At 45.0% G+C, this 21,511-nt stretch overlaps 1 protein-coding gene across 1 annotated transcript in view; it reads right to left on the reverse strand.

Moving 5' to 3' along the window:
- The window catches only part of LOC149450830 (sterol O-acyltransferase 2-like), a 70,232-nt gene that overhangs the window by 11,191 nt on the left and 37,530 nt on the right, over window positions 1-21,511 (reverse strand). The window contains exons 8-11 of the mRNA XM_089691355.1: window positions 16,066-16,150; window positions 6,308-6,353; window positions 599-728; window positions 328-425 (exon numbers count right to left, since the gene is read on the reverse strand). Coding sequence (XP_089547481.1) covers window positions 328-425; window positions 599-728; window positions 6,308-6,353; window positions 16,066-16,150 — 359 coding nt within the window. The remainder of the gene's footprint in view (window positions 1-327; window positions 426-598; window positions 729-6,307; window positions 6,354-16,065; window positions 16,151-21,511) is intronic.

Raw genomic sequence — 21,511 nt, forward strand, 5'->3', positions numbered from 1 at the left:
GAGTTTCCAAATGGTCAGTCCACCCCTGCTCCTAGCTATGTGGTGTAGCATAAGCATTTTAAACACTAGAGTGACCATCATCTTGACATTTATTTATATTTTTGGCCAGGCATTACCAAATACAGTATAGATTTCAGCTGTGCACTTGACTGTCCTAAGTTCCACTCTAAGTTAGCCATAATCATACAGATATTGCTCCTATTTTTTTGCAGAAAGCTAAAAACTCATTTGAAGTTTTTTTTTTCTTTTACCCATATACTACTTAATTAAATTAAGCAAAAACCACATATTAGACTTGATTACAGAATACATGGTGAAAAATGTCACCTTGTAAAACATGCGATCTGCAAAGCGGAGCATCTCTGCGAAAGCATTCAGCCAGCAGTGCAAAAGGCCGTAGAATGACAGCAGCAGCACCAAGATACCTGTAAAAACACAACAATTATCCATATATTATAGAGGAGAGTGATATAAAATCTTATCTTTGAAACAAAAAAAAAAACACAAACAGACGGAAATGAGGTAATTAAAATTCTTCCAACTTTAGTATCTACCTGATTCAAGGCATTAAACAATTGGAAAGGAGCAAAGGTCTCACCTGGCAGTGTAGCTTGGAAGATGGATAACACCAAAGTCTTTACACTGAATGGCTGTTTGCTCATGTTGGTGAACACTGGAATACACAGGGTGGCCATGACATAGCAGATGAAATACATGCAGCCTAGGAACTATGAACATTAAAAAAATATTAGATAAATACATAGCCAACTTTATTATTGTAGATAATAAGAACAATATTACACAAGTTCGTAACATTTTTGAATTTCTTGAAACTGTTCCATTGCTAGAAGCTTTGGAGCAGGGATTTCTTGATAGGCTTATAAGACAATTCCAATTAAAAATGTGATTTCAGTTTTCGGGTAGATGGTGTTTCAGTAGCCTCTTGGCTTTGCAAAATCATATATAACATCCAGCAGAGGTCGGGGAATGACAGTTTTTTGCATGAAAACTAGATAGAGCTTTATAGCACCTGTGGGTGCATAGCTGGGTGTTTTGGGGGGGGGGGGGGGGGGGGGGAGTACTTCTCCGAGATTCCCAAGTAGTTAAATTTTGCCCATTTGTTTTTTTTTCAATGGGCCCCTGCAGGTTTATGCCATAATGTGCTAGTATGCACTACATACTAACACATTTTGACAGACTAACCTTGTAAATGGAGGCCTCCAGCATTGAGCTGTCACTGCTTCTGGAGCTTCCATCTTTGCCCGGCCTTCCTTATATGTTCACCCTCTCCAACTGTTTGTATGACTGGGTCATGAGGACGTCACTCTTGTGCATGTGCATGGGAGTCATGTTCATGGCATGACACACTATGCAGTCACGGCATGCGCAGCGAGCTACTGCACATGCACCAGTGATGTCATCAGCCTCAGCCAATGTGAAGATCTTTTAAATGCCACAATAAACATGCATGGTTCCACCTTTTGTAAAAAAAATAAAAAATAAATGCAGATCTTTTTGCAAGCAAAAGAAATGTCAGGTTATTATTTTTTTACATTGTTGGAGCATTGGATCCTGCAGACTCTCAGTAAGCTGTACTTCTGATAGGGGCAGGCAGTTACTGAATGGCAGAAAGAATTGGTGAACCACGAGAGCACTCACAGTGCCCTTGCAGTTTGTTGACTACTTGCCAACTGCAATGGCTGATGGTACTTGTAGTCCAATTCATTCACAGGAAACAGTTTTTAAATTGTGACAGGGGGTGTGGGGAGAAGATCCCCGTCCACTGTTACAAAGCAGGGAGTGCTGGCAGTGGGAGGTGGCTGCATAGGAGCAGGTTACATTTTACACCCTGAATATGGGTTTAACATGTAACATGCTCCTAAAGGTGAACTTCTCCTTTAATATTAGGAGTTAACCGCTACAGGGCGGCATGGGTGCACAAAATCTTGTATATATATACGTGATTTCGCATTTCCAGGCAGGGGGTATGCAGCCGCAGTGATTACCGAGGATCTCCGACGGGGAGGAGAACGGTTTTGTTTACTAACAGTTCTCCTCCCTGTCAGCTCGGGCACACTGCTTTGGATGGCTGTACACAGCACAGCCATCCAAAGCAGTTTGCTTACAGTGAAGCACACAGACACCGCCCCCTAGTAAAACATACCCAGCACACAATTAAGCCTTTGATCGCCCCATCATGTTAACCCCTTCCTGCCCAGTGCCATTAGTACAGTGTCAGTGATTTTTTTTTTAGCACTGATCACTGTATTGGTGTCACTGGGGATGTCAGTGACACCAAGTCATTTCCCCCAGTGTCAGAATGTCCACCGCAGTCCCACTATAAGTCACTGATCTCCGCCATTACTAGTAAAAATTAAAAACAAATTCCAGTATATATATATATATATATATATATATATATATATATATCGCCATTTATAAACGCTATAACTTTCACATAAACCAATTAATTTACACGTATTGAGATTTTATTTTTTTTTTAGCAAAGACATGTAGCAGAATACATTTTGGCCTAAATTTATGATGAAATTAAATTTTTTTTATTTTTTTACTGGACGTGTTTAATAGCAAAAAGTTAAAAATATTGTTTTTTCTCAAAATTGTTGGCCTTTTTTATTTTATAGTGCAAAAAATAAAAAACACACACAAGCAATCAAATACCACCAAAAGAAATCTCAATTTGTGAGGAAAAAAAGGACATAAATTTGATGTGGGTGCAGCGTTGCATGACTGCGCAATTGTTAGTTAAAGGAACGCAAAAAATGGCCTGGTCAGGAAGGGAGGTAAATCCTCAGGAAGGCAAGTGGTTAAGGGCCTAATTTTGTTTGCACCAGTACAGGAGGTCAAATACACCTGGAGTGAATTCTGCATCATCTGAGGTGCCCACACTATGGGCATTAACGCATTTACCTATTCCTAACAAACATCAAAACAACTTTAAAACAATCAATCAATCTCTGACCTATCTAGCTGCTTTTACCCTGGATTAATTTATTCTCAAAGATTGTGACAAAGACTTTAGGGCCTGTTCACACCAAATGCTGCTCTGGCAGCTATTTTCAGTGCATCCCCAATGCATATACAAGGCAATATACCTTACTTTCTAGGTATTTGTTCACAACACAGTGAGCACAGGGGGTTGCAATGAACCACATCACTGCAATGGTGAATAGAACCCTACTGAAATGTCTCCCGTGATATTTAAGTAAGGTTCTATGAAAAAAGATAAACAATGTGATATGCTGGGATTGGTGCATCAGAACTGTGTCTCACCAGCGGCTGTGCATTCAGTGTGGCTGAACCATAAGTTGGCCAAAAAGCTTAAAAACACCTGCTGTGGGTTTACATTAGAGGGCTTATAGACTGCCCAGATTCTGCTTTCTATAAAAAATAACTGGGATTTCAGTGCCTCTGTTGTGACATTTAAAGACAAACTTCTCCACAATGCCTATAACTACAGAGGCAAATGAGGGCTTGCTTGAAAATGCTTTTACTGCGTGTCTCTGAATATGTAAATACTTTATTGTGCATAGTTGACGCACAGGTCACATTATCTGGAAAAATAAAGAAATATACAAAGTGAAAGAAATATACATTGGCAATATACACATATCTGGGGAAGGAGGAAGGAGTACTGTTAGGTGTACTATCAAATCTAGATTGACTTGATAAACAAATTAAAGCTGAACTCCTGACAACACTTTTTAAGCAGTTGCAGCAACTGTTTTTATGCCTTGTTATGATAAAGGTTTTACATAAATAAATAAAAGCTGAACATTGTAAAAGTTGATAAATGGGCCCCTCCCTCCACATGGTTTATTGCAGGCAAACATACTGTGGGCTACTGAGCGGTGTTAACTCTGCCAGTGATTGTGACCTTTGTGTATTATGTATACAAAAGGATTCATAGGGGATGCTACAGAAACAGAAAACGAAGGTGTACTTTTTGGTATAAAAAATACTAGTATTAGGGCTTGTTCACATGTGCAGTGCCCTCTGAAGAGTGATCCATGTTGGATCACCTTTCAGGAGGGCAGTTGACAGGTATTGAGGAGCTGAAATGTCACCTCCTCATTGCCTGATTTAACCCTATGAATGGGATACTACCACACTGCAATTGTGTGACTTGTATGTGGTTGCAGCACGACCCCATATTAGTTGCATTTGGTGGCAGCAACACCCACTGAAAGCAAAATTCTGTATAACTCTTGCCACAACTGTATCACAACCACAGCATGTGTACAGCCATGAGCAACTGCATGTCAGTTTTCAGGTGGGTAGTCAGGGGGCAGTAAAACCATGACTCAACCACCCGGTTTTACCACCCTCTGACCGCTTGTGTGATTAAGGCCTTATTTTAATTTTGTTTGAAATACTTTCATAACTGACTTTTAGTGATTGTAAACATAGCTCCCAACTGTCCCTTATTTGGAACCAAATCCTCATTTCCTCCTCGGTTGTCTCTGTTGTTGGTCTGATGTATAGACCTTGATAAAACAAAATATTTCTCAATTATCAAAAGCATTATAATACACCAAAGGCTGAAACACACCTATGCAATCAGGTACATTGAGGTTAACTTGTCTGTTACTGCAGTACACTTTAACACCATTAATTTTGGATGACCCCACAACAAGCGAAGGCAACATAGCTCTGCAGTCCACCGCAACCCACAGTAGCATACCACATGTGATGTGGCACATTGCGTTGGAAAAAATAGAGCATGTCCATGCCTGTACGTTGGCAGCCTATTCAAAATGATTGGGCTGCCTTAATGCAACACATGCTAATGCACAATCAGGGGCGGACTGACCATTCAGAAGCTCGAGCACTGCCCGAGGGCCCGGGGTCAGTAAGGGGCCCCATGAGATGACCCTGGTACCTTTCGTAGGCTTTTTTTGGGTTTGGTTTGAGTGTGGGCGAGGACACAGGGGCCCCATGATCCCCTATTGCCCAGGGGCCCCATGAGTTGTCAGTCCGCCCCTGTGCACAACACAACATGTGTAATGCACAGGAACTGAGAGGTGTGAATGCGTCCTAAACCTTTCATCCAACTTCTATATTATTTCATTTGTTGTTTTTAAAAGCCAATATAAAGTAAAAGTAGTGGAGGAATGTGCCGTACATTACTGTGTATACAGCGAGTACTCCTAAGTAAGCCCCTTCCTCTGTTAGTACAGTTTTGCCATATTCACACTCCTCATTTTATTTTGGTTGCCCAAGATTGAACCCACCCTGCAAGAAACAAAAAATATCTGTGGCCTTTGATAGAAAAACAGGGAAAGAGGAGACCTGGACTATGGAGAAAAAGACAGAAGGACAGGGGGACGGGGGTTTGGCTGAACATTGGGGAAACAGAAAAACAAGGGAGAGAGACTGGAATTTGGGCAGATAGAAAAATAGGGGGCTGGACACTGGAGAGACAGAAAAACACAGAGGAGGACTGGAATTTGGGGGGATAGAAAATTGGTAATCTGTACTTTAGAGACATAGAAAAATGGTGGTGGGGAAGGGGAGACAGAAGAGTGGGTAGGGGTGCTAGAGAGAGAGAAAAAGCCTGTGCGTGCGTGCTAGTGTGCGTTGCTTGGCTAATGTCACCTAGTTGCATTCTAAGATTACTCATGGAACTTTGTTAGGTATAATATTTATATAACATAGTTATAGATATAATAGTTTGCAAAGTAGACACTGCTGCCCTTAACCCAAGAGTTAATGCAAGCTTATGGACCACTGGTTCTCAGCCAGAGAATGCAAGGAAGCTCCCATGCACCAGTAGGCAGTATGCCCCCTCTCTTGTTTTACTGCACCACCAGATTATACAAACTAGATCCGGCCCTGACAGTTTGGTCTGTTAAAGGACATTGAAAAATAACAGACTTGCTGGTCATATCTATAGGTAAAAATGATGGAATAAAAGCCAACCAAAAAAGGGTAGCTACCACAAGAATTGGTAAGCTGCAATAGCATAAAAAAATACATTTTGTTTTAATACCACTTTAAATATAAATGCAATATTTGAACTGGGTTGCCGCGAAGAATACATTACTAACAAATGAAAAAAGCCGGTATATGGCTCATAGTCACTGGTTGTGTATTTCTGCTATAGAAATGTACGATGTGTGCACAAATGCTCAGATTAAGGTTTATTGAAGGAGGTTATCTTATTTGGGTTTGCCGGTTTTGAGAGAGTTTTGATGTGGCCTTTGTTAGCTGTAATTCCTACTTATTAAGTATTATAGAACATTATACAAATACTTAAAAAAAAGTAATAATTTATATGTCCTACCTTCGCAAAATACTTGATTACGTATTTCCACCTGATGTATGGGGTTCTGCACAGAGAAAGATTAACTGTGAATTTCATACATTTCTACCACACTTTAGCAAAAGCCTTGCACCACTATCAATATTTTACTGGTTGTACAGAGATATCGATTAGAAATAGTATTTTCTGGAACTCTGACATCTGTAGCCTAAAACCAAAAACACCCAGTGACATTTCAAGAGTTTTCAAAGGACAAATTTTTACAATACTAGAGAATTTGTTACCAACGCTGTTAAAGCAATTTTTATTATGAAAATTATTTGATACCAAAGGGAGCAAAAAGCTGCTGCATTTAAGTATTGTTCAGACCCAAGCTGATGACCTGGCAAAAGAGGGTTTGGTGTGTCAGAGTACTTGTGAGCAGTTTACTAGATTGTAAGCTCGAAAGAGCAGGGCCCTTGATCCCCTCATGTTTTGCATTGTATTGGTATTGTTCTGTCACATGTTCTGTCTCCCTTTGTAATGTACAGCGCTGAGCGAACTATTGGCGCTTTATAAATACTGTATAATAATAATAATAATAATCATGGTTACTGAATTTAAATAAATAAATTTAAAAAAATTACTCTGACAACATTGACTATAGTCATTAAAGCTCTACTGAATTTAGCAAACTTTAGTCTTCATAGATAAATGTGGTTGGTTTAATACATATAGGCAGCCATAGATAAATGTGGTTGGTTTAATATATATCAGCAGCCATAGATAAATGTGGTTGGTTTAATATATATAGGCAGCCATAGATAAATGTGGTTGGTTTAGTACATATAGGCAGCCATAGAAAAATGTGGTTGGTTTAATATATATCAGCAGCCATAGATAAATGTGGTTGGTTTAATATATATAGGCAGCCATAGATAAATGTGGTTGGTTTAGTACATATTAACAGCCAGGACTGCCTTTTCGCGCTAATCCAATACAACCTCAAACGCAATTTACTATGTTTTGTTCTACAGACGTTGTTAGGAATATTGTAGAATAATGTAAATTACACCTGTCAATACATATACAAAAAGATTTCAAGCTTTACAAATCACGTTAAGGCCCAGTATATCTTACAATGTAATATGGGGATCTTCAACAGTGGCAACAGTGTATTGTAGAATGCACTAGGAGCCTGGTCCGGTGAGTGGACTATGGAGAAGGGAAAGCTGAACTGGATAAGATCTGTAGGATGGGAAGGGGGTGGGGAGATGAGTACTGGAGGGAGGGGGAGATCTGAACTTAGGAGTGAGATCTGTATTGGGGGGGGGGGGGAATCTTTCAGACTCTCACTTGTGGTACAGTAATAAAAGCATATTTTTTGGGGTACAAGGATTACATGTACACAGTAAGCAGGCTCATGTTTAAGCCCATCCAACTGTTATCCCAATTTTACCAAACCCATAATACTAACTATCCTGTAAAGCAGAGGAATTAAAATTAATGGAGATCTGGTTAGTAAAATATTCTTCCAGCAGAGGTCTGAATTACATATCTGTGCGATGACACAGACAGGGCTGCTGTTTTTAACCACGGGGCCCTATACAGCCAGCCTGACAGCTGCCCCTCCCTCCCCCCCAAAAAAAACACGCAGTTTACGATGCTTCAGTTATGAATGAGCACAGTGAGTGATTGGTGCCGATCAATCATTTTGTTTATTCAGGAAAGGAAGGGACTGGTAAATAAGGCAGTTAGTGCAGTGCAATTAAAAAAAAAAAAAAAAAAAACTTTTTTTCTCAGCAATTCTCATGGGTAGTGCAGTTCATTAAAATGAATAGGTGCATGCACACAGATCTGAACCGAGTCCCACATAACAATCCCATGCTTACATCAGTGTCCTCAGTCCACACCACACGTTATGGTTCCCTCCCCTTTACATCAAGACCCCCCCCCCCCTTTACAGCAGCGCCCTCCACTCCAATCACAGTAGTATTCTCATACCCCCTGACATCAACCCAACCTCCCCAACAGTACTGATCTTAACCCCCCTCATTACAGTATTCAGTCCCTCCACATTACTGTTCTCTGCCCCTTTAAGATTATGTTCTTCAACCCCCCCCCCCCCCTCTTCCGCATTACTCTCCTCAGCCCCACATTACCCGCCACCTTTACAATAATGTCCTCAGCACCCCCCCCCCCCATTATAACACTGAAGTCCCCTACCACACATTACTGTCCTCATCCCCCCTCCCAACCCTTCCACATTACAGTACTTAGCCCCCTCTCATTACAGTACTACTCAGTCCCCCTCCCACATTACTGTTCTCAGCTCCCCCACATTAGCCCCTCTTCACACCAATGCTCTCTGCCCCACTTTCACATTTTTACCCCCACCCACTGTTCTACCTTACACAGACAGGGTGGGCGAAAGGCACAACAGGCTGGATAGAGGGTGGGAGCTGCAAGCTGGTGATTGGTTGCTAGAACCGTCTTGCATCCTAGCAACCAATCACCTGCTTTTAACCTCCAGCAGTTCTCGCTCTCTATCCAGAACTGTCATTCCTCCCGCTGTCAACTCTGTAAGAATAATAGTGGTGACCACTGGGTGAAGAACCGGCTCCTAAATGGGGACCACTGCAGTCTGGATGGGATAGTGATTGGGTCCAGATCCAGACTGCGGTCTGCCATTTGAAGCCTGCTGTAAAGGAATAATATGTGTCTACTCGCCTGTTTTGAGTTTGCTCCGGTCTGGTCATGTGATCTTCACAGTCGCTGGCTTCAGTGAAGAGGAGAGATCACCGACAATGGCTGAAATACCTATGGGGTGATGTCACCTACAGACTTATTATGGGGCACCTGTTGCCAGCTGTCCCTCCTCTACACTGAAGTCGTCGCATGTGACCAGACTAGAGCAACCTCAGAATACATGAGTATATAGTACACATCTTTCCTTTACAGGATAATTAGTACTGGGTCAGGGGTGGACTGACAAATCATGGGGCCCCCGGGCAATAGGGGATCATGGGGCCTGTGTCCTTGCCCAAACTCAAAAAAGCCTATGAAAAAGGTACCAGGGGCATCTCATGGGGCTCCCTACTGACCCAGAGCCCTCGGGCAGTGCCAGAGTTTCCAAATGGTCAGTCCGCCCCTGTATATGTATCACTTCTTTATTATTATTATATAGGATTTATATAGCACCAAAAGTTTACACAGCACTTTACATTATAAGGGGGACAGTACAATTACAATACAGTTCAATACAGAAGTAAGGAGTAGGAGGGCCCTGCTCATGTAGCTTACAATCTAAATGTTAAGTAATAACAAAGTTATTGTCCAATCAATAGACCCATAGCTGAAATGTAAAAATTGCACTGGTCTACTGTAATACCCTACACACTCCATTCCGGCACATACATGCTAAGAAACGTCTTTAACGTTGCTGGTGATATCACCTGGAGCAGGCACTCTTTTGCTGGAATATAGAGACATGTATATGGTGGCTAAGGTTGTCCATTGTTTGGTCTTAATCCAGTCCTGCTTTTAGGACTTCTGATCTCTTTTTGATTGTAGGAGGCTCCATATCCAATATGTATGCCATAAACGTTGCTCGGTTTCACCGTGGGCCAGGTGTGGACTGACAAATCATGGGGCGCCCGAGCAATAGGGGATCATGGGGCCTGTGTCCTTGCCCAAACTCAAAAAAGCCTATGAAAAAGGTACCAGGGGCATCTCATGGGGCTCCCTACTGACCCAGGGCCCTCGGGCAGTGCCTGACTTTCCAAATGGTCAGTCCACCCCTGTATTGGGCTTAGAATGGGGGTAGGAGCAGGTTTAAAGTGTTACTATACAACAGTAAAATCAGTCTTTATATGCAGTAAAGCATGCTGGTTATACTCACTGTGGAACCTAAGGGGTTTATCCTCTGCATTGTGTAAAAACGCTGTTTGATCCTGACTTCTCTGACCCTCCCCTTCTTCCAGTGTCCCCCTCTTATCTCCTGATAAGACATATGGTGTGGAGACACTGCACAAGCTCAGTTTGGTGTGTATCGCTAGAGAAGTTTTTTTTTTTCTTAGGAGAGTGCATGTGATCAGCACAGGGATAATCAAAGCTGTTCAGACAGAGGTCAGGGGCCCTGCATCCTCCTAGAGCAGAATGAAAACTCCTTTTACAAGCTGTAACCAATGCTCTGCTGAACACTGATAGAAGTCACAAGACTACTCTAACTGCTGATGAGAAAAGGTATTTAGCAGTTTATATTTACTAAAATAATAACATTTCTATGTTTTGTGTACTGTGGAAGACCAGATATAGTGAATGCAGGGTCCTGGGTTTAATAAAACTTTAAGCATAGATAGTATTTGACTAGACTTTTACTTTAAGTATAGTTCTTCAAGCTCTGAGATAATACTTTTAGAGATGAGCGAATCGAACATGACGAAGTGGAATTCGTTTCGAAGATTAGGAAAAATTCGATTCGCGCCGAATCTGAAAATTAGCAAACTTCGGATGCACGAATCGAATTTTCCCAAAAATGGCGGCGACATGTGTGGCGACGGAGCGGGGATCTCTGGGAAGGCGCGCAGACAAGGCGCGCTGACCCATAATGCATTCATTCATGACATGTGATCGCATTAGCCAATCAGCAGCCAGCCAGCCAGCACTGTGTAATGGTGGAGCTATAAATCGCGGCCATCTTAGAATTCTCCATTAGCCTCCGGTCATTCAAGAGAGACAGACCTGTCTGTATTAGGGACAGAGTTAGGGCCACAGAGACTTTAGGGCCACAGAATCGTTACTCAGGGACACAGAATCGTTACTCAGGGACAGACACAGAATCGTTACTCAGGGACACAGAATCGTTACTCAGGGACACAGAATCGTTACTCAGGGACACAGAATCGTTACTCAGGGACACAGAATCGTTACTCAGGGACACAGAATCGTTACTTTCTGCTTCACAACCACTATTGTACGTTCAAAGAGTTAAATCCTGTTTTATGTTTGGGGTGCTTATTGAATTAAAGAGTATGTCAGACAACACGCAGAGGAGTGGCAGAGGAGGCAATGTTTCAGGAGCGAGCAGACGTGGCAGCAGAGGAAGGGGTCGAGGCAGCACTAGTCGCAGCCAGAGGCCAGTGCTCCCGGTGTCATCCAGCGGTCGTGTCTCCACGACACAAGCAAGCCCACTGAAATCACGTGTCCTCGACCTGCCCCTGTCCTTTGGTGTTCCCTCACCAAGCGAAGTATCGCATGCTGTGGGCTCAGCCCCACTGTACAGTGAGGAAGAGCTAACAGAGGGTGGTCAGGAACGGGGGGAGACATCCGCCTCTTCAGCAGCCAGGCAAAGAAGTACTGGCGAGGAGAGTGGCTCGGTAGCCGGTCTAGAGACAGGTCTGTCCCCTGACCCACACGCAGCCGAGGGGGCTAGTAGTGACGCGGAGACCCTAATTGATGATGATGAGGCTGATCGCACTTGGCAGCCTCGTCATCATCAGGCTATTGCTTCCGCATCATCAGGAGAAGAGGGTGCCAGCTTGCCAGCGAGCAAAACAGTCGGTGGGTTGCCCAGGAGGCAGCAGGGTCGCAGCAGTGTCAGTGGAGGCAAACGGCCACGGAGTAGAGCACCAGCTCCACTGCAGCCTACCACCACGGCCAGTAGTGGTGCCGGTGTGCACGGAGGAAGTAGCAGTCAGCCAGTGAGGAGTAGCGGGGGCAAAGTTTCCTACTCGGCGGTGTGGCAATTTTTCATCAAGCCGCCCGAGGAAGTAAACGTAGCCGTATGTCGACTATGTGGCCAGAAAGTCAAGCGTGGCCAGGGGGCCCATGTTGGGACTACAGCGTTGCGTCAGCATATGCAGCGTCGCCATTCGGTGGCCTGGGAAAACCGTGATAAAGATACGGCGGTTCTGCCTGCCCCAGCCCCCGCTCCATCACCCGCTCCGTTACTTGCTCCGTCACCCGACGTCAATCGCCCTCTATCAGCCAGTCAAGGCTCCAACACCTCTGCTGAGGGGAGTTGTCGCTCGTTGGCATCTTCCGCTCGTTCAGATGCTCCTTCTCCTGCTACTCCTCTTCACGGATTCCGTCAGCAGTCTTTCTTGGAATCCGTTTCCAAGAGACAACAGTTTGCGAGCACGCACCCGACGGTGCAGAAGCTGAACGTCCTCCTGTCCAAGTTGCTGGTGCTGCAGTCCCTCCCTTTCCAAGTGGTGGACTCAGCACCTTTCCGAGAAATGATGGCTTGTGCCGAGCCGCGGTGGAGAGTGCCAAGCCGGCATTTCTTCGCCAAAAAGGCAGTGCCAGCCCTGCATTCACATGTAGAAGAGATGGTGGGCCAGTCTTTGAGCATGTCGGTCTCTGCCAAAGTGCACGGCAGCGCCGACGTGTGGAGCTGTAACTACGGTCAGGGACAGTACATGTCATTTACGGCCCACTGGGTGAACGTGGTGCCGGCACAGCCGCACCAGCAACTTGGACAGGTCACGCCGCTTTTGCCTCCACGTTTGCACGTCCTTGGTCCAGCAAAGATGTCCGCCTCTACCACCTCTTCTTCCGCCGTGTCCTCAGCCGCCACCCCCGTGCCAAGTCCCATTACCCGACCGGCATATCACATGTGCAGGGCGCAACGGTGTCACGCTGTGCTGCACCTGGTATGCCTTGGCGAACGTAGTCACACAGGGGAGGAACTTCTGAGTGTAATGAACAGAGAAATCGACAGATGGCTGTCTCCGCGCAAACTGAAAATCGCAACCATGTTGACCGACAACGGAAAGAACATGGTGTCTGCTCTGCGTCAAGGAAGGTTGTGCCATGCGCCATGCATGGCTCACGTGTTCAATCTGGTTGTCAAGCGGTTCCTAAAATCCACCATCCCACTGCAAGACATCCTTAAAATGTCACGTAAACTTTGCATGCATTTCAGCCATTCCTACACCGCAAAGCACACCCTCCTTGAGCTGCAGCGGCAGAACGGAATTCCACAGCATCGCCTGATCTGCGACGTTGCAACAAGGTGGAATTCAACCCTACATATGTTAGACCGCCTTTACGAACAGCGAAAGGCCATCACCGATTTCCTGATGTTACAAGCGGATAAAGGTACTCCCCTGTGTAACTTAGATGTCAGCCATTGGCAGCTCATGCGTGACACCTGCCGCTTGCTCAGGCCCTTTGAGGAGGCCACGCTATTCGTGAATCGGCAGGACTATGGGATGAACGACGTCATTCCTCTGTTGCACGTCCTGGAACAAATGCTGTTAACAATGGCTGGTCAGGGTGCGGTAGACGTGGCGCACAGATCTCAACGCCACATGACCCCTGTGGGGGCAGGACAGGAAGAAGAGGAGGAGGTAGAGGAGGACATTGGTGCTCAGGAATTATTGAGTGAAATGGGTGGTTTTTCCACTCAGCGGACAGGAGTGGAGGAGCAGGAGCATCTGGTAGAGGAGGAGGAGGAGGAGGAGACAGAGGACCCAGACGCACCGTGGCAGTATGCTGTGGAGATGGAGGCAGGGAGTCCCTCGCATTCCTTGGCACAAATGGCCCATAGCATGCTCGGTTGCTTGCGTAGCGACAGCCGAATAATAACCATCAGACAGAGGGATGACTTTTGGCTGTCCACCTTGTTGGACCCTCGCTACCGTTCAAAAATGGTGGCCTTTTTCACACCTGCTGAGAGGGAGGCCAAAATAAAGTACTATAAAAACCACCTATGTAGTCAGTTGGTCTCTGCCTTTCTGCGCCAACATCCATCCTCAGACACTGTGGGCCCTGTGCGCTCGCGTTCCGCTGCCATGGCAGCAGGGGAGGGGTGGGGTGGTAGGAGCAGTGGCAGCTCCACCAGCAGCGGCTGCCTCAGTCTGCAGTCGATGATGAGTAGCTTTCTTCACCAGCGCAGTGAGGAAACTACTAACCAGCTGCAGCAGCAGCAGCATCAGGTGGACCTGGAGCAGGACCTCAAACAACAGGCTCGGGCCTACTTGGACAGCACCCTGCCAACCGAGGTAGACAATCCCCTTGACTACTGGGCAACGAAACTTGACCTTTGGCCCCAACTAGCTGAATTTGCCCTTGAAAGGCTGTCATGCCCGGCCAGTAGCGTGGCATCGGAGCGCGTGTTCAGTGCGGCAGGAGGTATTGTAACTCCGCGGAGGACACGACTGTCCACCCAAAGTGTGGAGAGACTCACGTTTGTGAAAATGAATCAGGCGTGGATTAGTCTGGATTTCAAACCACCAGTTCCTGACACAACTGACTAAATCCGCCATGAATCATGCCCCAAACATGTTATTATTTTTAACATAGGCCTCTGTATGGCCTTCAATTTAAGCTGCTTACGCTTCGCCACTCTGCCATGGGCCCCTGTACCGCCTCCTCTTGCTGCTGCCAGGTCCAGAGTGTGTCATGGGTCCCTGTACGGCCTCCCATTGCTGCTGACTTCATCGCCAGACTCTGCCATGTGCCACTTTCAGGTCTCCTTACACTGTTGGTGGGTTCCATTTTGTGATAGGGTGCTGTATGGCCTTCCATTGCTGCTGCCTCCACCGCCACCCTGCGCCATGTGCCTCTGTCGTCTGCTCACGTTGCTGACGGCTTCCGCTTTTTAACCGAGGCCTGTGTTTGGCTTCCGAATACTGCTGCATCCACCGCCACCCTGCGCCATGTGTCTCTGTCGTCTGCTCACGCTGCTGACGGCTTCCGCTTTTTAACCTAGGCCTGTGTATGGCTTCCGAATACTGCTGCCTCCACCGCCACCCTGCGCCATGTGTCTCTGTCGTCTGCTCACGCTGCTGACGGCTTCCGCTTTTTAACCTAGGCCTGTGTATGGCTTCCGAATACTGCTGCCTCCACCGCCACCCTGCGCCATGTGTCTCTGTCGTCTGCTCACGCTGCTGACGGCTTCCGCTTTTTAACCTAGGCCTGTGTATGTCTTCCGAATACTGCTGCATCCACCGCCACCCTGCGCCATGTGCCACTTTCAGGTCTCCTTACACTGTTGGTGGGTTCCATTTTGTGATAGGGTGCTGTATGGCCTTCCATTGCTGCTGCCTCCACCGCCACCCTGCGCCATGTGCCTCTGTCGTCTGCTCACGCTGCTGACGGCTTCCGCTTTTTAACCGAGGCCTGTGTTTGGCTTCCGAATACTGCTGCATCCACCGCCCGCCCACTGCTGCTGCCAGGCCCGTAATCTGTCATGGGCCCCTGTACCGCCTCCTCATGCTGCTGCCAGGTCCAGAGTGTGTCATGGGTCCCTGTACGGCCTCCCATTGCTGCTGTCTCCATCGCCACACTCTGCCATGTGCCACTTTCAGGTCTCCTCACACTGCTGGTGGGTTCCATGTTGTCATAGGGTGCTGTATGGCCTCCCATTGCTGCTGCTTCCACCGCCACTCTGTGGCTCCACACTCTGGTTTTGGCCCCGTGACTGCCCAAATGAGTGAAGTGTGCGGTGATTCTAAGATCGACGGCACTCATCTGCATGTCATACTGACTGACAGTATTAGTTCTCTTCCCCAGCAGACTCCAAGGGCATTTAAATTAAAGGTACAGTGTTCTGCACTAATATAAAGGCTCTCTGAAGCCTAGAAACACCCTTTTTATAAGTTAAATTCGCAGCGAATATATTCGCCTCGAATCGAATTTATTCCGCGAATTCGGCGAATCAGCCGAATCGAATTTTTGAATAATTCGCTCATCTCTAAATACTTTCATCTGTAGAAAAAGCAGCACAAAGTAATCCAAACATGTATATGCAGTTGCAATGGTCTCATTTATATATATATTTTTTTTTTTACCTGGGATAGCTGTCTCTATAGATCATCGTTGGACAGAAGAGAAAATACAGGTAACTGGAAAGTTGTGGCAGTTGAACCTCTTTGTCTATAAGAAGACGTACATGGGAGATATATTAGATTCACATCTATGAGAGATTGTGCTATGCTCTAGTCTATACCAAAGACACTTTTGTGTTTGCATTGATAAGCACCAAACACTTTAAACATCTGTGCTATTAAACAGTAGTTCTTCATGTACAGTTTGCCAATTGAGCAGAACTTGGGTATTGTGTGAATACACAAAAAACATGTGTTGCACTTGTGGTGCCATTCATTGTTAATGGAAACCCAAATGCAGAAAGCAGAACAAAGGGGCAGCAAAATGCATGTTAAATGAATAGGCTGCCCTGTGCATGAAGTGCGCAAATGTGGGTCATGTTCTGAAGAGGGGCTAGGGATCTAAGGGCTCGTTCACACTTGACTTTATTTCTAACTCTTGCCAAACACCCCTATAGCATTTGACAGGCGTTAGACAAGCGTTTGGGAAGCATTTTGAATGCTCCTCAAACGCTCCCCAAATGCTCCCAAAACGCCCTATGTGCGGTTTTGAGGCGGTTGATAGGCGTTTGTCAAGCGTTACTACTGCACCACAAACGCCTATAATGAAGTTAAATGGTATTAATGCTCCGCAACCGCACCGCAAATGCCTGCCAAGTGTTTGCGGAGCGGCACCATAGACTTGAATGGAAGGCTTCAACTCCTCCTGACTCGACACGAGGCGTCAGTTTTTGTGCTGCCCTGTGCAGAATTTTTATCGGTGTTTGAGAAGCGTTAACAACGCATCCCAAACGCCTGTCTGACAAAGCTAGTGTGAACGTAGCCTAAATAACTCATGTGATTTCTTTAAAGGAGGGTTAAACCCTGGTTCTTGTTATAAGAAGAAAATGGTTTGCTTTTAGGTGAACCAAAGGTCAAAAATGGAAGATTTCTTATGTTAGGTTTTGTTATGGCGAACAAATGTCACTAGGATAGTGAATGAACCGGGATACTGAAGGAGATGTTACAGTGGAAGAGGCTTAAAAGGGCATGGCTATATAAAACCTAAGTCTGCTCACTGTATGTACAGCAACCCCCCTACTGCCCACTTTTGCACCCCTCCTCCACTGCTCACTTCTGCACCTTCTATACCCCACACTCCCTGCGTACCTCATTCACCAATTACTTCTGCACCCTCCTGCTACCAACCTGCATTGCTCCTCTATAAACTGCTCATCTCTGAACCCTCTGCCCCATGTTCCCTGGCTCATCTCTCAAACCGTTGCCTCTCTCCACACCCCTGTCCACAGCTTACCCCTCCAACACTGCTCACATATGCATCTGTTCCCCAGAACTGTAACCCCCCCAACCGCACACACCTATGCTACTTCTGTATATCACACACACACCTCTGTCACCACTGCTCCCCCCCCCCCCCCAACACACACCTCTGCCATCCACTTGTTACCCCTGGGCTGGCACTGGTATTTGAGGTTTACTGTGTACAAGTGGTTGTGGGAGGTCTTGAAGAGTGAATGATGCAACAAGCTGCACACAGTTTCAGAAACCGCATGGTGAGCAGCATGCCCACAACTAATGAGCTGCAGCTGACAACTGCATGGTGGTCAAGTGCAGGGCCCAGGGCACCCAGTAAGATGCGGGGCACATGCCCTGGGTACCTAAGCTAGCAGCATAATAGGAAACATATAGCAAAATTCACTGCTAACAACAACGGATTTCCTGGTATGTGGATGTGTCTACAAAGCTCAAAGCTGTAAGTTTGGTTGTTGTAGGTTCAATGTCACTGCTGCCTCTGATGGCTAGTCTCAGGAATTCTAGAATGAGATTTGATTATGTTCTTACTGTGCTGCTGTTCTCCAAGACAGAGGCTGTGATATGAGGAAGCAAAGCTCTGGCCAGGGGTGGACTGACCATTTGGAAACTCGGGCATTGCCCGAGGGCCCAGGGTCAGTAGGGGGCCACATGAGATGCCCCTGGTACCTTTTTAGGCTTTTTTGAGTTTGGGCAAGGACACAGGGGCCCCAAGATCCCCTATTGCCCGGGGGCCCCATGAGTTGTCAGTCCGCCCCTAGCTCTGGCTCTACTAAGAAGGCCATCTCTACACAGAGATACATTGTAGAACAAGGCTTGGGGAAAGTTTAGCTGCAGGGAACCAGGGAGCGACAGGCAATAAAGGTGACTAATCCCTTGCCCTGCTATTGCCTTTTTTAGCATAACGTCAAAAATGCTAAAATGCTATATCATACAATGCATTCTCACTGTTCACCCAAATTCTGTAAACATTTTTAGCATTTTTTTCAACTTTTGCTAAGACGGTCTCTTTTTAGAAATATATAGAGAAATCACTATTGCCACTAACATGGCCGAAGCTTGGAGCTCTTTAAAGTTTCTTCTCCACCATTTTGAACATTCTTAAGGGAAAGGACATGAGTTGGGATGGATATCCCCAGTCCATTGCCATCGTGTTTCCCCTTAGAAAACGTTCATCTCAGGTGCTCACCCACCCTCCCCCTCCACAGTCACAAGCCTACATACAAATATGCATGTTTGTATAAGGCTCTTTGTTAGAACGATAATTTGGTGGCCAAATCACGATAACCTGCCATCTAAAATCTGTAGGTGCCTTCACCAGAAAAGCCAAACTATTCCACACTAAAAATAAATAAAAAAAAAAAAATCTATCTTTGGTGGTATTTTGGTTTAATTTTAATAATTGCTCATTGTCTTTACAGTTTACTTCATTAAATGTATATTGGCTTCACTTTAGCCTTGCTATGAGACACACATACATTATATACACTATATTGCGAAACGTATTGGGACCCCCTCCAAATCATTGGATTCAGGTGTTCCAATCAAGCACCCAGGCATGCAGACAAACATTTGTACGAGAATGGGTCACTATCAGGAGCTCAGTGAATTCAATGGTGATACCTTGATAGGTTGCCACCTGTGCAATAAGTCCATCCATGAAATTTCCTTGCTACTAAATATTCTACGGTCAACTGTTAGTGGTATTATACTAAAGTGAAAGCAACTGGGAACAACAGCAACTAAACCATGAAGTGGTAGGCCATGAAAATGACAAATCACACTTCTCTGTCTGGGAATCCGATAGAAGTGTCAGGGTTTGGTGGTTGCCAGGAGAATGGTACTTGCCTGACTGCATTGTGCCAAATGTAAAGTTTGGTGGAGGGGGGATTATGGTGTGGGGTTGTTTTTCAGGGGTTGGGCTTGGCCCTTTAGTTCCAGTAAAGGGAACTCTTAAGGCGTCAGCACACCAGGAACATTTTGGACAATTTCATGCTCCCAACTTTGTGGGAACAGTTTGGGGATGACCCTTTCCTGTGTCAACATGACTGCACACCAGTGCACAAAGCAAGGTTCAGAAAGACATGGATGAGCAAGTTTGGGGTGGAGGAACTTGACTGGCCTTCACAGAGCCCTGACCTCAACCCGACAGAACACCTTTGGGATGAATTAGAGCAGAGACTGCGAGCCAAGCCTCCTTGTTCGACATCAGTGCCTGACAAATGCGCTACTGGAAGAATGGTCAAACATTCCCAGACACACGCCTAAACCTTGTGGACAGCCTTCCCAGAAGAGTTGAAGCTGTTATAGCAGCAAAGGGTGGACCAAGTTAATATTGAACCCTACAGACGAAGACTGGGATGCCATTGAAGGTCATGTGCGTGTAATGGTGTCCCAATACTTTTGGCAATATAGTGTATATATTCACATTCCCCTGCTTGCTTGAACATATGTATGCTAATATGCCTTATATAAAGCCCACCCATTTAGACAACTGGATATACACCAGAATGGAAAAAAAAAACAGACATGAAGCATTTTTTCTGATGCAGCACAACACAATGCATGGTGCAATGCACTGTGATGAGCTGCAACTCAAGTGCGGGAGAGATGCATTGCCTTATTATGTCTATATGCCATTGAAAACAAGTGGTACTTGTAACCATTGTGCGCAATAGGGACATGGAACCTGTACGTGACAGCCATCTTGTGAAGGTCTCATGATCAGTGTTCCTACTCCTCTCCCCTCTCTTTGCAAACTATGGAATTTGTAGCTGTAACTTTTAAACTTCAAAAAAACCTCTTATCTTAATTAAAACATTAATAGACGCAGTGTCCAAACCTGACCAGAGCTGTAAACAGCTAATTAGTCTTGGCAGGATATCTGTTTCCACAAACCATGAAAAACACTTTCTTCTGCACTATCGTAAAACAATAATAACTCAGTCAAGGTGTCACACATGACCTGTAAGGGCATTAAGGCTCTAGGAATACAGAGCTTGCCATAAAACGTCTATTCCACAACGTAACAATTCCACATACAATTCAAAAAACTTCAACGGGAACAAGGCACATTAATATTATGTATATATTTGAATAAGGAATATCATACCAAACAAATCAATGTTAGCACATAGGAAAGGGGAGAAAGCAGTCTCCTCTCACCTAGGTGACATTAATAAACCCTATTTTGAAAAGTGTTAAAACTATCTCTAAAGCTTTTAATGCAAACTAAAGACTCCCTGTCTCTTGAAGAGTGCTACTGTTTATAATAATCCTCGAAATATACCTGTCTGTGGTGACAATGTGTGTTAGACATTTATTGTTCACATTTGTTCTTGCTAACATTGTGAAGGGTTGGAGTTTGAAGGGTCAATTGCATAATTAATTAACCCAGTGACAATAAGGCTGCTGGCACATAGATTGTCGTCCCACAAGCTGGAAAATCTTTGTGCATGGAGCAGCTGAGAGTGGTATTACGCAAGTGACAGCGTGGTGCGAGATTGGCTGGTCCTTTATCACGAGAAGGGCAGGAGTCGGGCACCGTGCTCGTCACAGTACTGTAATGGATTAATGCATGTGAATTACTGATAAAGTAACATGTAATGGCATAAATACTCTATAGGGTTTTTTTCCTTATTGTATAGATATAGGCGTGTTTCCCCTATTGTGTAGCTACTAGTGCTAGGTGTTGGGAGAGGGAGATCTGTACAATAAAAAAAAATGGCATAAGATTTTTCAGCAGAGGGCTCTCTTCCCTCTTAGCCACCTCTACGTCCTCTTATCGGATAACTACTTGCCATATTGGATGCAGGACAACATGCTTTTATACAGTTGCAATAACCTTCTCTGTAAACTTGTTTGTTGTTTAAGTTTCTCAATGTACAATTTTTTAGTGTACAACACATGGCACTATAACATGTTTTCTCTTTCCATTTTTTCATTGAAAAAATAAAGCTTGAAAAAAAAAAAAAAAAAAAAAAAAAAAAAAAGAAATGCCACAGGATAAATAGTGCAGAGGAAATTCAGCAAAATATGTAGAGAAACAAAATGCAAAAGAAGAAAATATCCAACCTTAAATAGTTGATATGAATAGCTT

This window comes from Staurois parvus, unplaced genomic scaffold (assembly GCF_062004578.1).
Source record: "Staurois parvus isolate SC_StPar_1 unplaced genomic scaffold, SC_StPar_1.0 ptg000562l, whole genome shotgun sequence".
In the NCBI taxonomy this organism is placed as follows: Eukaryota; Metazoa; Chordata; class Amphibia; order Anura; family Ranidae; genus Staurois; species Staurois parvus.